The sequence below is a fragment of the Eriocheir sinensis genome, chromosome 12, assembly GCF_024679095.1.
Source record: "Eriocheir sinensis breed Jianghai 21 chromosome 12, ASM2467909v1, whole genome shotgun sequence".
NCBI classification, from domain to species: Eukaryota; Metazoa; Arthropoda; class Malacostraca; order Decapoda; family Varunidae; genus Eriocheir; species Eriocheir sinensis.
Window position 1 is genome coordinate 1532777 of NC_066520.1, and position 13455 is coordinate 1546231.

The 13455-nt window shown below is 41.0% G+C and overlaps 1 protein-coding gene across 3 annotated transcripts in view; it reads right to left on the reverse strand.

Annotated features, from left to right (window-relative positions):
- LOC126997291 (dolichyldiphosphatase 1-like) overlaps positions 1–13455 on the reverse strand; it is an 86407-nt gene that overhangs the window by 5846 nt on the left and 67106 nt on the right. For all 3 annotated transcript variants that reach the window (XM_050858291.1, XM_050858290.1, XM_050858289.1), the window contains one exon: positions 3576–3704. In XM_050858291.1, the coding sequence (XP_050714248.1) occupies positions 3576–3704 (129 nt within the window). The remainder of the gene's footprint in view (positions 1–3575; positions 3705–13455) is intronic.

Sequence of the window (13455 nt, forward strand, 5' to 3'; positions counted from 1 at the left end):
AAGTGACATACACTAACAGAAGTCCACCTTGGTTTGAAAGCAAAAATCTAACAAATTTGTTTTACAGACTAAAGAAAGTGCACATATTAAACTTTATCATGAAGCCGAGCGATGAATGAAAAGACTAGTAAGTCAGGCAAAGTGAACATTGCTGCCAACTGTACAATTATTATGGTTTTAAAGGAGTCAATTGTGTTATATTGGACCACTGACGGTGGGAGCTTATTCCATTCTTGCACTACAACGTTGGTAAAGAAAAATTTGGTGCAGTTTGAACTTACTTGTCTACATTTGAGTTTTATGCCATTGTTCCTCGTTCGCAAAGTGTCATCGATCATAAACAATTTTGTTCTGTCTACATTCGTGAAACCATTAAGTATTTTAAAACATTCGATCAGTTTTCCTCGGAGGTGACGTTTCTCAAAAGAGAACATGTTAAGGGATCATTTTTGTTGCCCGACGCCGAACACCTTCTAATTTAGCAATGTCCTTTGCATGGTGAGGAGACCAAGGTCAGTATTATAAGACACACTCGCTTCTCATATCAACTATTTCTAAAGGTCAAGGAGGGGATCAATCGGGTTCTAATGAGTGTTTCTTTAGATTCACGGTACAGAAGAAGGGTCAGACTACCACCAGGGCCATAAACCTACTCCTGGAAATGTCCCAAACTCCTATGAAAGTCTTGTCAAATATGTGTTCTTGGACGATGAAATGTTTAGTAATACGGCCCCAAAACTGTACCGCATATTCCAAGTGGGGTCTGACTAAACTATTGTAGAGCAGAAGTACTACATCTTTATTCTTGAATAAAGAGTTTCTTTTAATGAAGCCCAACATTCTGTTCGCTTTATTTGCTGCATCGATGCATTGATGTGAGAATTTGAGGTTTGACGCGATTTTGACCCCCAGGTCCTTAACGCACTGAACGCTTGTGAGTTTAACGCCGCGCATTTCGTAATCGAACTTCTTATTTCTTGTTCCAGCTTGAAGGACCTGGCACTTGTCTACGTTAAAGGGCATCTCCCATCTATCTGACCAAGCTGAAATTTTGTGCAAATCCTCTTGGAGGTTTTGCCTGTCTTCGTCAGTGAGAACCGAGTTACCAATCTTTGTGTCGTCTGCAAATTTACTAATGCGATTATTGAGTCCAACATCCACGTCGTTGATGTAAATAATGAAGAGCACTAGGTCAAGAACTGAGCCCTGAGGGACGCCACTAGTGACTGGCGCCCACTCTGAGTTAAATCCGTCAATCACCACTCTTTGTTGTCTGTTGCTCAACCAATTCGCGATCCATTGGTTTACTTGACCGTCAATACCTATTTGCTTTAATTTATAAAGTGATTTATGATGTGGGACTTTATCAAACGCTTTCTGGAAATCAAGATAGACTACGTCCAATGATTTGGTTACGTCATAAACTGAGAAGAGGTCGTTATAAAAGGTTAATAGGTTTGATAGGCAGGATCTTTTGTTACGGAAGCCATGTTGTGAATCCCCAATTAATGAGTGGCTTTTGAGGTAACTCACAATTTTGTCTCTAATTATGCTCTCAAGTAACTTACCTACAATTGAAGTTAGACTAATGGGTCGGTAATTACCTGGTATTTTTTTGTCTCCTTTCTTAAAAATCGGTGTCACGTTAGCCTTTTTCCAATCCGAAGGGACGATGCCTTGTCGCAAGGACATATTGAATACGGTTGTGAGGGAGGAGACTATTTCGCTCTTTGTTTCTTTAAGCAGTATAGGATATACTTTATCGGGTCCGGGATTTTTATTTATTTTAAGTGAATGGAGAGCTTTAAGGACTTCATTGGTTGTTATTTCAAAATTAGGCAATGCATGCTTGAGATTTACATTAGTACTGGTGTTGGTGGTAGCGGGAGGAAGACTGTTAGTAGGCGGTGGCTGAACTGGTAGCATACTGGGCCCACATTCACCGCGTGATGGACGACGCGTGTTCGAATCCCCATGCTACCACCTCGGATTTTTCAGTCACCGCCGAGTAGCTTAAAACTACCCACATGCTGTCCTGAAGACCACCCATCAACCCGGACTCTAGAGGAAGCTGTCCAAGTGAATCTAGAACGAGTTCCGGGGGGCAGCATGAGCCAATGCAAGATGGCGCCACTATAAACATTCGCCTGCGCCAGAACGGGCTGGGCCGACCATCAGGCCCCACCTGGAAGAAGCCTTGGGCTGACCATCAGGCCCCACCGGGAAGATGCCTACCGGCGCAATAGGCAGCAAGGTAAAAAAAAAAAAAAAAAAAAAAAAAAAAAAAAACACCAAGGAAAAGTAATTGTTTAAGAGGTTTGCAATGTGTTGGCTGTCAGTCACTAGTGCACCGTCGCTGTTTGTTAAAGGTCCAATTCCACTTCTGATCGCCTTTCTGTTGTTTATGTAACTGAAGAAAGATTTCGGATTATTTTTACAGTTGGCTGCAATATTTTCTTCATATCTACGCTTTGCCTGACATACTAATCTTTTTACTCGTCGCCTGGCATTGTTATAAAGTCTAAAATTTTCGGGCGTGCTTTGTTCTTTCTTTAACCTGTAAAACAGTTTTCTCTCCTTGACTGAGTGTTTAATTTCGCTGTTAAACCAAGGTGGGCTTTTATTAGTGTTAATTCGCTTCTCGCACAAGGGGACGAATATGTTCTGCTGAGTGAGTAAGTGATTTTTAAAGTTTAGCCAGGCTTCCTCTACAGTGCTGTCATCTGATAGTTGTATTTCTGTTAGTTTTTGTCGGATTTCTACGAAGTTAGCTCTTTTGAAATTGGGCACCTTTACTTTATTTTCAGTCACTGATGTTTGAGCTCTAATGTCGACGCGCACTAATTTATCATCGCAAGAACCGAGGTGTTCTCCTACCGTGATTACTGACTAGGCTATCTTGGGTCGTTATAACAAGGTCGAGTATGTTATCTTGTCGAGTTGGTTCAGAAACCATTCAGCTTGGATAATTTTCTTCTAGAAATTCGATCATTCTATGTGACTCGCCTTCTGTACCTGACAGTGTCACCCAGTCGATGTGGGGGAGGTTAAAGTCTCCTAATATCAGTGAGTCGTTGTTATTAAGTGACTGCCTTAAAACGCTGTACATTTCAAGGTCGTCATCGAGTGATTGCCCGGGAGGTCTGTAGGTGACATATATATTTAAACTGACTTTTGCAATGTTTACTCGCACGCACAAATGTTCAACGTTACTGTTTCTTGGTGTTTTGTCAGTGGGTTGCAAATAGCTTTTGACAAAAAGGGCGACGCCACCGCCTCTACGGTTTACACGATCTTTGTTGAAGAGTCTGTAGCCATCTATGTTGTATTCGGAACTTAAATCAATATTTGTGGTGTCAATAAATGTTTCGGTTATAACAATTATGTCAAAATTTTCTGTTAGAGCAAGACATCTCAGTTCATCAAAAAAAAAAAGAGAGAGAGAGAGAGAGAGAGAGAGAGAGAGAGAGAGAGAGAGAGAGAGAGAGAGAGAGAGAGAGAGAGAGAGAGAGAGAGAGAGAGAGAGAGAGAGAGAGAGAGAGAGAGAGAATTCAAAGGTTTATTGAAAACCTTACCATGATGCAACGGTGGGGAATAGCGGGGTGAGCATGATGTGGACCATCCCAAACCAGCCACAACCCAGGACCATGCCCACCAGTGCCCCCAGCAGCACCTGGGCCCAGGAGTGGTACAGCAGATACACCCTGGACCAGAACATAGAAGAAAAAATACATAAGGGAAAGCAATATTCAACTATTCATTATCATTAATCTAGTAATTTCCTTGTTCAGGAGGAAGGGGAGGATTCAGTTGAAAGTCAGCGTAAACTGAAAAAAATACATATACTGTTCTATTTTTATTTATGAATTTATTATTCACAGGATAAACCAATAAAAGAAAAATTGAAATATTCTTAAATGTGCTACACAAATTTGAAATTCCCGCCACATGCAGGGTAAAATAGGGAGCATGCACTCTATTAGGTACACGTGGCTGAGGTCCAGTGCAACATCTGGGTTACCACAGTTTACCTTCCTGGGTTTTTCCAGGTACCCATTTATTAACCATCCCAAAAGGATGGATGAACTGCTGTGTGGGCTGTGCACCAACTGCCCAGGCCAGGATTTGAACCCAGGCCCATAGATTCATAGTTAGGCTTGCTAACCACTGCGCCACAAAGACAAGTGTGTGGCAGCAGCATAAAGAAGCACTACAGGGGCCCATACTACCACCACTACCACCACCACCACCACCACCGCCTCACTCCTCAGCTGTGCATTGTCCTAAACAGTCATCAGTGTTGCTATTAATCTCATTGTCATCATCACACTTTCCACATGGCTCATAGATGTATACAGTTCAGCCACATCAGAGAAAAATATTAACCCTCTTGCGCACCGGGCCGCCAATGGTGTGTAAAATTTTTTAGGGCCAAAGAGCACCAGGATGTCATTGGCATCAATTTGAACAAAAATATTACTTTTAAATAGTTATATTCACTCCAATGGCGTCATTTTTTGTTTGAGGGTAAGTTTCCTCACCCTCTCCAAAATTAACTGATTGGCAACACTCCGCATCCACAGATTTGAGCGTGGTTGAGAAAACATTGATAGTTTCCGTTCACTCTCTCATCAGTCAAGCTTCACGTCTCTCTGCAATGGGCTTTGAACTTTTTGTGGGCTACCACGCCCAGTGATAATAGTGTTATATAGTGCAATACAGTCATTTTATTGGGTGCAATTTGTGTTCTCTTCTCTTTACAGGCAGTAGCGTATTATATTTTGTGAATTACGTAAGGACGTAAATACGTAATGGCACGGAGGCCCCTGAAACCTGAGGAATATTACCCACTCTTGTACTCAGACAGTGAAAGTAGTGGTGAGAGTGAAACAGAAAGCATTCCCCACTTTGCGAAAGTGATGAGAGCGAAAAAGACTTAGATTTAGAAGGAAATGAAGACACGGAATGGGACAGCGTGGAGGACAGGACAGGACCGGACAGAACAGGAGTCGTACTTCCGTCCCTGCTAGACCTGCTCCCTCCTCCCTACTCAGTATTTTTACTTTTCTGCAAATATTTTGTGGTGCTAATTGTCCGATTGGAGATTTGAAGGAACCATAAGAATCCTGATAAAACTCTACTATTATAAATACATCTACCTTGAAAAGTTGACCCACAAAGTTTTTAGTAGAAAAATTGTTTATGCGCACTTTATTCCATGTCCATCAACGGTCCTATGAATTACTAATATTATTTCTTTATTGATTCATGAAAACTACAACAAATAAGGAAGCCATTGATATATTATGTATAATGATAAATGCAGGTTTGGTGTAAGAAAGTAGCTGAAACAAAAAATTTCGGCGCGTTAAAAAAACTGCCTCGACCGGTGAGACCCGAAGTTTGAAATGAGCACAGAAAAGAAAACTTATTGAAACTTATCATGTGCGAGAGGGTTAACAGAAAAGATGGCAAAGTGTTAAAGAGAAGCAGAAAAGTATTGCCAGTGACTGAAAAAAATGATATTGAATGAGGTTTGATGTGGTATGAGTATTTGCAGCTTGGCCATTGATGTGGAGTCAAGAAAGTTACTGCTGCAAAATATAAGGGAACTCTGTATAGCATAAATAAAAAAATGCTGTAGTATTTAGTACCTACCCTAGACATTTACCACACTTTGTCCAGCACATTTAAGAGGAAACAAGTTATTTGAAGACTTGCTTTACATGTCAAAAAAGGATGCACTAGCTGAAATTTTCTCTTTTGACCCCAGATTGTTAAGAATATCACACCACACTCAAACCTCAACATCCACGGATTTAACATCAAGCAATTTTGTGGGCAGTCAAAGTGCTCCTGGCTCACCGCACACCAGGCCGCCACCAAGCGCACCATCAGTCAAACAGTAGTGATGATAGTGGTTGCTTACCAGTCTACATTTTTTCTTTTTTACATCCAGCCTATGGCACCAGCAGGCTTTCTTGGTGGGGCATGGTGGTTGGCCTCAGCCTGTTATGGTACAGTCAAGAGCCTTATAGCAGTGACATCTTGCTTGACTCATAGTGTCCCCAGAGCTCATTTTTTATCTTCTATAGGAAGTTAATCTAGAGTCTGGGTTAATATGTGGTCTTCAGGGCAGCATGTGGGTAGTCTTTGGTGACTTGGCGATAAGTGAAAGTTGTCAGCTTGTAATGGCGGGCTGGACTCTAACCCAGGTCCTCCAGGATGCCATGCTAACAGACTGACCTTTCAGCCACTGCCTCCATAAGAAATGTGTAAAAAACCTATGAAACACATTTGAGAGAATTCATTATATGAGAACTATGGTACCCTCTCGTGTTTCGCGCTAGCTTTGTTCTGAAGGCATGGCGCTAGACTCGAGGATCGTGAAACTCAGGGTATTGAAAACACCGAAAAAGCCTTTATTGGTTCCAACCTGTGGAGAAGCAGACTACTTTCCCACTTTACTCCCTTGTTATCTCAACATATGTACCTTGAAAAAAGGAAGAAAATGTGAAGAAAGAACGGGTCGTTTTGAAGCCACAGCTAAAGGCGGCTGCCTTACGATTGGCTGACAGTTCTGAAAACACGCTTGTGATTCACCGAGTTCGATGACATCATTGACGATCCTCACCCAATCAGCAGCCTCTAACTCAGTGGTTCCCAAACTGTGGTATGCATACCACTAGTGGTACGCGAGGGTCTTACAGGTGGTTCGTGAACACTTTCGGATCTCTTGTGATCGAGCCCAATGATGAATTTTCCCAAGAAATCGTCCATCACCTCTAACTACTCAAGACTGAATTGAAGCATTACTTCCCGGATGTGACATGTTGTGCCTCTATCACCAATCCATTCTCCATTGATTCAGCCGATGTGCCTCTCGGGACCGGGGAACAAGAGGCGCTCATAGATATCCTGTCTGATGAGACAACAAAGGCGAAGCACAAGGAATGCTGTCCTATAAACTTCTGGGTGAGCATGGCCTCCTCATACCCGATACTGGCCCATCGCGCTGTTCCCCAGCTACTGATTTTCCCCTCTACGTGGGAGTGTGAGCAGGGGTTCTCAATCATGATGAATATCAAGTCAAAGAGCAAGAACCGTCTTGCTGCGCCCGGGCATGATTTTCGATGTGCTGTAAGCAGAGTTATGCCACGCATCGACCAGTTGGTGGAGAAGAAGCAGTTGCATTCCTCACATTAAAATTTAATGAATGATTTGTGTTTTTTGTTGTTGGTTCATTTGTGTGTTCTAATTATGAATAAATTGATATCTGATCGAAATGTGTTTTTCTGGAATCAGGTGGTATGCGCCGATGGTACAGGACCTTCAAGTGGTACTCAATCAGAAAAAGTTTGGGAACCACTGCTCTAACTATAACGAAATGAAAGCTTTGTGAATCTGAAGTCAACGCTCATTGTTAAATCAATAGTTTGTAGTTTTCACCGTGGGCAATTAGCGTGCATCTCTGTGAATCCCGCCCCATCACGTGTGAACACAGTCACCCAACCACTATTTTCTCGGGAATTTTGTACAGAGATTCAAAGTCGGCTGCATTTCACAGGAAACTCATCGAGATTCTTGTGAGAATCTTGGTCACCAGCATGTTGGGCATTTTCTCGCAAGGTCAGCAAGTTATGGTCACAAGATGAAGAAGAGCATGTCAGCTGGTTGGTGTTTATTCCAGTACCACAATGAGTTCCACGAAGAGATCATGGTTTTCATTTCTCTGTCAGGTAATTTTTCATCCATTCTGTCATTTTCTCCCTAATCTTCCTCTATGTTCTTGTTTCTACAGCAATCTTTTATGTGGAACTTTATCAAATGCCTTTTTTAGGTCCAAGAATATGCAGTCTGCCCATCCGTCTCTCTCCTGCACTATATCTATTACTCTTGAATAAAAACATATTAAATTTGTGACACAAGATTTACCTTGTCTGAATCCAAATTGACTTTCATTTATCATCTTCTCTCTTTCCAGATGGTCCACCCACTGTCTTTTAATTACCTTCTCACACAGCTTGCACTTAACTCTTATTAGGGAAACCAGTCTAAAGTTCAGCGGCTCTTGTTTATTTCCACTCTTATATAATGGAACCACATGTGCCCTCTTACAATGCACTGGGATTTCCTGTCTTAATGGAGCAACTTATAATGTCATGAACTGTTTCTATTAACTGTTCACTAAACTCTTTTAGTACGTACTTGGCCAGATATTTCATCTGGACCCATTGCCTTCTTACCATCTAGTGATTTCAATAGCCCCAGTCTCTCTTCTTTAAGGCGGTGTCACACTAGCACTTTTTCCGTCGATTAATGCGATTTTTTCTTTTTTTTTTCATCGTTCATGAACTTAATATCGCATGAATTTGATCATCATCATCAGTTTCTTCCTGCAAATTTTTTTTTCCTTTTTTTACATTTCAAGACCAAAAACCGACTTCCTTCGTGCTTCCCAACCTGTCTCAAACGCTCCCTGCAGTGACAGCTCCCTCATCCCTGGTCACTTCTGGCAATAAGAGAGAGGTCACACTAACTCCAGAGTCTGTGGTACTGGCTCTTGATCCATCTGATCCTTTTCTTCAGAGTCTCATCCCTCTAAAAACTCAGCTCTTTTTTACTGTTTCTCACCACTTTCTTTTCTCCGGACCAACCATGAGCACATCATCCATGCACTTTTTTTGGCTTGTTCTTTGCGTAAGTCTCACAACAGTGAGACACACAGTATTGTTGGGTTTTGAGCAAGCGTTGCTTCATGTTTGTTTACATTCCTTTTGTTTACATTCCTTGGGAAAGTTTCAACCAAAACAGTTTAAAAGACACAGTTTGTGTGTGACAGGATATAGCATTTCAATAAAAAAATTTTCAAAAAAGTTGACGAAAAAAGTGACGGAAAAACACGCTTTATCCACTTTTATGTTTCCAATTCTCTTGACACTTCTCTCCTCATCCCTCTCTTCAAATTCTGTCTCTTGGGTAAATACCTTTTGAAGGCTTTCATTCAATATTTCACAGATTTCCTTTTCATCCTCATGGACTTGGTCACCCACTTAGATCGCATTTACATCTTTTTTTCCTTAATTTCTTATTTACATGTCTATAAAAAATGTTTTGGGTCCTCCTTACAATTTTCTATTATTTCCTATTCATTCTTTCTTCTTCTCTCTTCACTTTGGTGTAATCATTTCTAGCTTGTCAATAGCCTTCCCTGTTTGTGGCATTCCTTCTCCTATTTAAGTTTCTCCATGCTTTACCTTTCCTCTTCTTTGCTTCCCGACATCTTGTATTAAGCCACTCTTTTTTTCCCCCTTTTCTTTATCACAAAGAAGGATGCCCACTTTACTACACCTTCATTATAAGTTTTAAAGAAGTTATCATATTTATGCTGTACTTTTTTTAGCTCTTTTATTTCTAACCAGTTGATGCTGAAAAAAAAGGCTTGAAAATCATTATACCAAGCGTTGTTGTAATTTTTTCTTTTCTCTTTATGATTTTCTGAACCAATCTTTTCACATTCTTCGTCAATTTCTATTTGTAGCACTTCATGGTCACTTTTTCCCAGTGGCCACTCATGCTGCACTTAACAAGTCTGTTCCTTTAGTGAAAATAAAGTCCAATCTTGCTGGTTCATCCTCTTCATCTCTTGCCCACTGTGTCATGAGGTTTTCTGTGGCCAATTTTAATGCTTCAGCTCCCCATGTGTTTTCTTCACCTTCCACTTCAAACTTTTCCCGTTTGGCATTGTTACAGATGAAGTCTCCTGCTAGAATTAGGTTTTTGCTATTTCTAATAGTATCCTCTAATGCTTTACTTGTACCTTCTAACAGGTTGTTATATATTTCACTTGTACAGCTGGCTGTGTGTGGTGACACATATGTCACATTACTGTCAGATTTTCACTGCATTTCAACTGTAATAGAACACTTAAAACTTCCCTATTTTCTAATCCTGTTCTCACTTTTATCACTTTTAAGTCTGTTTTGACCGATATCATCACCCCTCCACCACTCTTCCCTGTTCTGTCTTTTCTGTATACAGTAATCCCTCGCCATATCGCGGTTCACTTATCGCGGTCTCGCCGTATCGCGGCTTTTTAAATTGTATCGTATCGCGTTTTTTTCGCTATATCGCGGGATTTTGCAGTAAAATAAGCATTTTCTAGCTAAAAAAATGAAAATTATATAAATCAATGTAAGTAGGAACACACCTAAATAAGCACCTACGTCACCTACCTATTTTTTATTTTTCCGTCGCGGCCTATTGCGCCGTTAGTCTTTTCCCTGGTTCACTCCTCCCCACTTCCTTTCTTCCTTCTCCCTCTCCGTCCCGTATTTTTCTCCTTCCTTCTCATTTCTTCCTTCTTTTCCTTTCACCTCCCTCCCAGTTTTTCTCTTTTAATCTCTTTCCCTCCCACTCACACCCTTTCTCTCCCCCTCTTTCCTCACCTTTACCTGACCCTCCCTACCTCTCTCTTTTAATCTCTTTCCCTCCCACTCACACCCTTTCTCTCCCCCTCTTTCCTCACCTTTACCTGACCCTCCCTACCTCTCTCTTTTAATCTCTTTCCCTCCCACTCACACCCTTTCTCTCCCCCTCTTTCCTCACCTTTACCTGACCCTCCCTACCTCTCTCTTCTTTTCCCGTCCCATTTCCTCCACTCATTTCCCTTGTTTCCTCCTTTCTCACACCCTCTTATCTTTAGTCTTATCTCTCACTCTATCACTCTTCCTCCCTTTCTCCTTCCCCATTAGATTATAAGAACACACACACACACACACACACACACACTCACTCACTCACTCACTCGCTCGCTCACTCACTCACTCACTCACTCGCTCGCTCACTCACTCACTCGCTCGCACACACACACACACACACACACACACACACACACACACACAGAAAGGGAAATGGGAAGGGTGTGTGGAGGGAGGGACAGAAGGGAGTCAGGTCAGGTCCTGACCTGACTCCCTTCTGCCACTCCCTCCCCACACCCTTCTCATCTCCCCTTCTGTGTATTTACCTAGTTGTAATTTTACAGGGCCTGGGCTTACGCTCGTGTGGTCCCGTCTCCGTATCTATAATTATCCAACTTTTCCTTGAAGCTCTGCACACTCTTCGCCGATACTATTTCTTCACTTAATCTGTTCCAAACCTCTATATTTCTTTGTTGGAAGCTATATTTCTTTATGTCTCTTGAGCATCTTCCCTTCCTCAACTTTTCACTATGTCCTCAAGTATTCCTGCTGGAAGGTTCTTCTCTTAGTAGCAATTTCTCGTTATCTACTTCTTCCATTTTACTCAATAGCCTATATATTTGTATTAGGTCTCCTCTTTCTCTTCTTTGTTCTAGTGTTGGCAAGTCCATTTCCTTTAGTCTCTCTTCATATGTCAGTCCCTCCAGTTCTGGAACCATTTTTGTTGCCATCCTCTATATTCTTTCTATTTTTATTATGTTTCTTCATATGTGGAGACCACACTGTTTCCGCGTATACTAGTTTAGGTCTGATCATAGTTGTTATTAATTTTTTCATCATTTCTTTGTCCATGTAGTGGAATGCTATGCCTATATTTCTCACCATGTTATATGTATCACCAAAGATCCGATTTATATGACTTCCTGGTTGCATATAATCTTGCATTATTACTCCCAAGTCTCTCTCTTCATTTACTTTCTTTAATATTTCACCATCTCCCATTTTATATGTCCATTTTGGTCTTTCTACACTTTTTCCCATTTCCATAACATGACATTTCTTCACATTGAATTTCATCTCCCATTTCTGACTCCATTTCCAAATCTTGTCTAGGTCCTCTTGCAGCTCCTTGCAGTCTTCACTGTTTCTTATATGTCTTTGCAGTTTAGCATCATCAGCGAACAGGCTCATGTAGCTGTTTATTCCCTCTGGCATATCATTAATATAGACTAGGAAGAGTACTGGTGCTAAAACCGACCCCTGGGGCACTCCGCTTTCCACCGTTCTCCATTCCGATCTAGTGTCCTTAACCACGGTTCTCATCTCTCTTCCTCTTAAGTAGCTTTCCATCCAGCACTTCAGTTTCCCTCTCAATCCTCCTTTATTTTCTAGTTTCCACAGCAGTCTTGAATGTGGAACTTTGTCAAATGCCTTCATTAAGTCTAGGTAAATGCAATCCACCCATCCGTCTCTTTCCTGTAATTTGCCCGTCGCTCTTGAGTAAAAGCTCAGCAAGTTTGTCACACATGAGCGGCCTTTCCTAAACCCATATTGATTGTTTGTGATTAGATTATGTTCTTCTAGAAATCTCATCCATTGTTCTTTTATTAATTTCTCACATATTTTGCATACTACACTGGTCAGAGACACCGGTCTGTAATTTAGGGGTTCTTCCTTTTTTCCACTTTTGTATATAGGTACCACTTCTGCCCTCTTCCACTCCCTAGGCACTGTGCCCGTTTTAATTGAGCACCTAATGATGTCATATATCGGGCCAACTAACTCATTTCTGCACTCTTTAAGTATAAAACCTGAAACTCCATCCGGTCCCACGGCCTTCCCTTCTTCCAATTCCCCCAATAGTTTTTTTATCTCCTCTTTATCTATTTTGACCTCTTCCATATATACATCTAAGTTGTTTTCTTGTGGTTCATTAAATAATGATTCTTTGGTAAACACTTGCTTGAATTTTTTGTTAAATAATTCCGCCATGCCTTTGGGATCCTTGATCTCTACATTCTCTTCAGTCAGTCTTTTGATTGTTTCTTTTGATTTAATTTTTCCATTTATAAATCTATAAAATAGTTTAGGTTGTTCCTTACACTTTTCCACAATATCCTTTTCGTATCGTTTCTCTTCTTCCTTTCTCACTTTCACGTACTCATTTCTCGTTGCCTTAAAGTCTTCTCTGTTTCTTTGATTTTTGTTTCTTTTTAATCTTGACCACGCTTTGTCTCTCTTTTCTTTTGCCTTTGCACATCTTGCATTAAACCAGTCCTTTTTAGCCCTCTCCCTCGGTCTGTATTTTGGTACGAACTTCATAACACCTGTGTTGTACGCCCTCATGAAAATATCATATTTTCCTTGAACTTCACTTGTACTCATTAACTCTTTCCAATCCATTTCACCAAAAAACTTCTTGAGGTTTTCCACCCCTGCTTTCCTATAGTTTAATCTATCACTTCTATAAGTCTCGTCTTGTTCCCTTCCTCCCTCCTCCATTTCCATCTCTATGAGCACGTGATCACTTTTTCCCAGGGGGCAATCATACCTCAATTCATCCTTCACGTGAATTTCTCTTGTCAACACCAAATCCAGTCTTGCCTGTTCATCGTCTCTTCTATATCTAGTGCTTTCCTTCACCCTTTGTATCATTAAATTTTCCATCATTAAATTCAAGAATCTATTCCGCCATGCCACATCACTACCATTGCTCTCAAACCTCTCCCAGTCAACCTCTTTGCAATTGAAATCG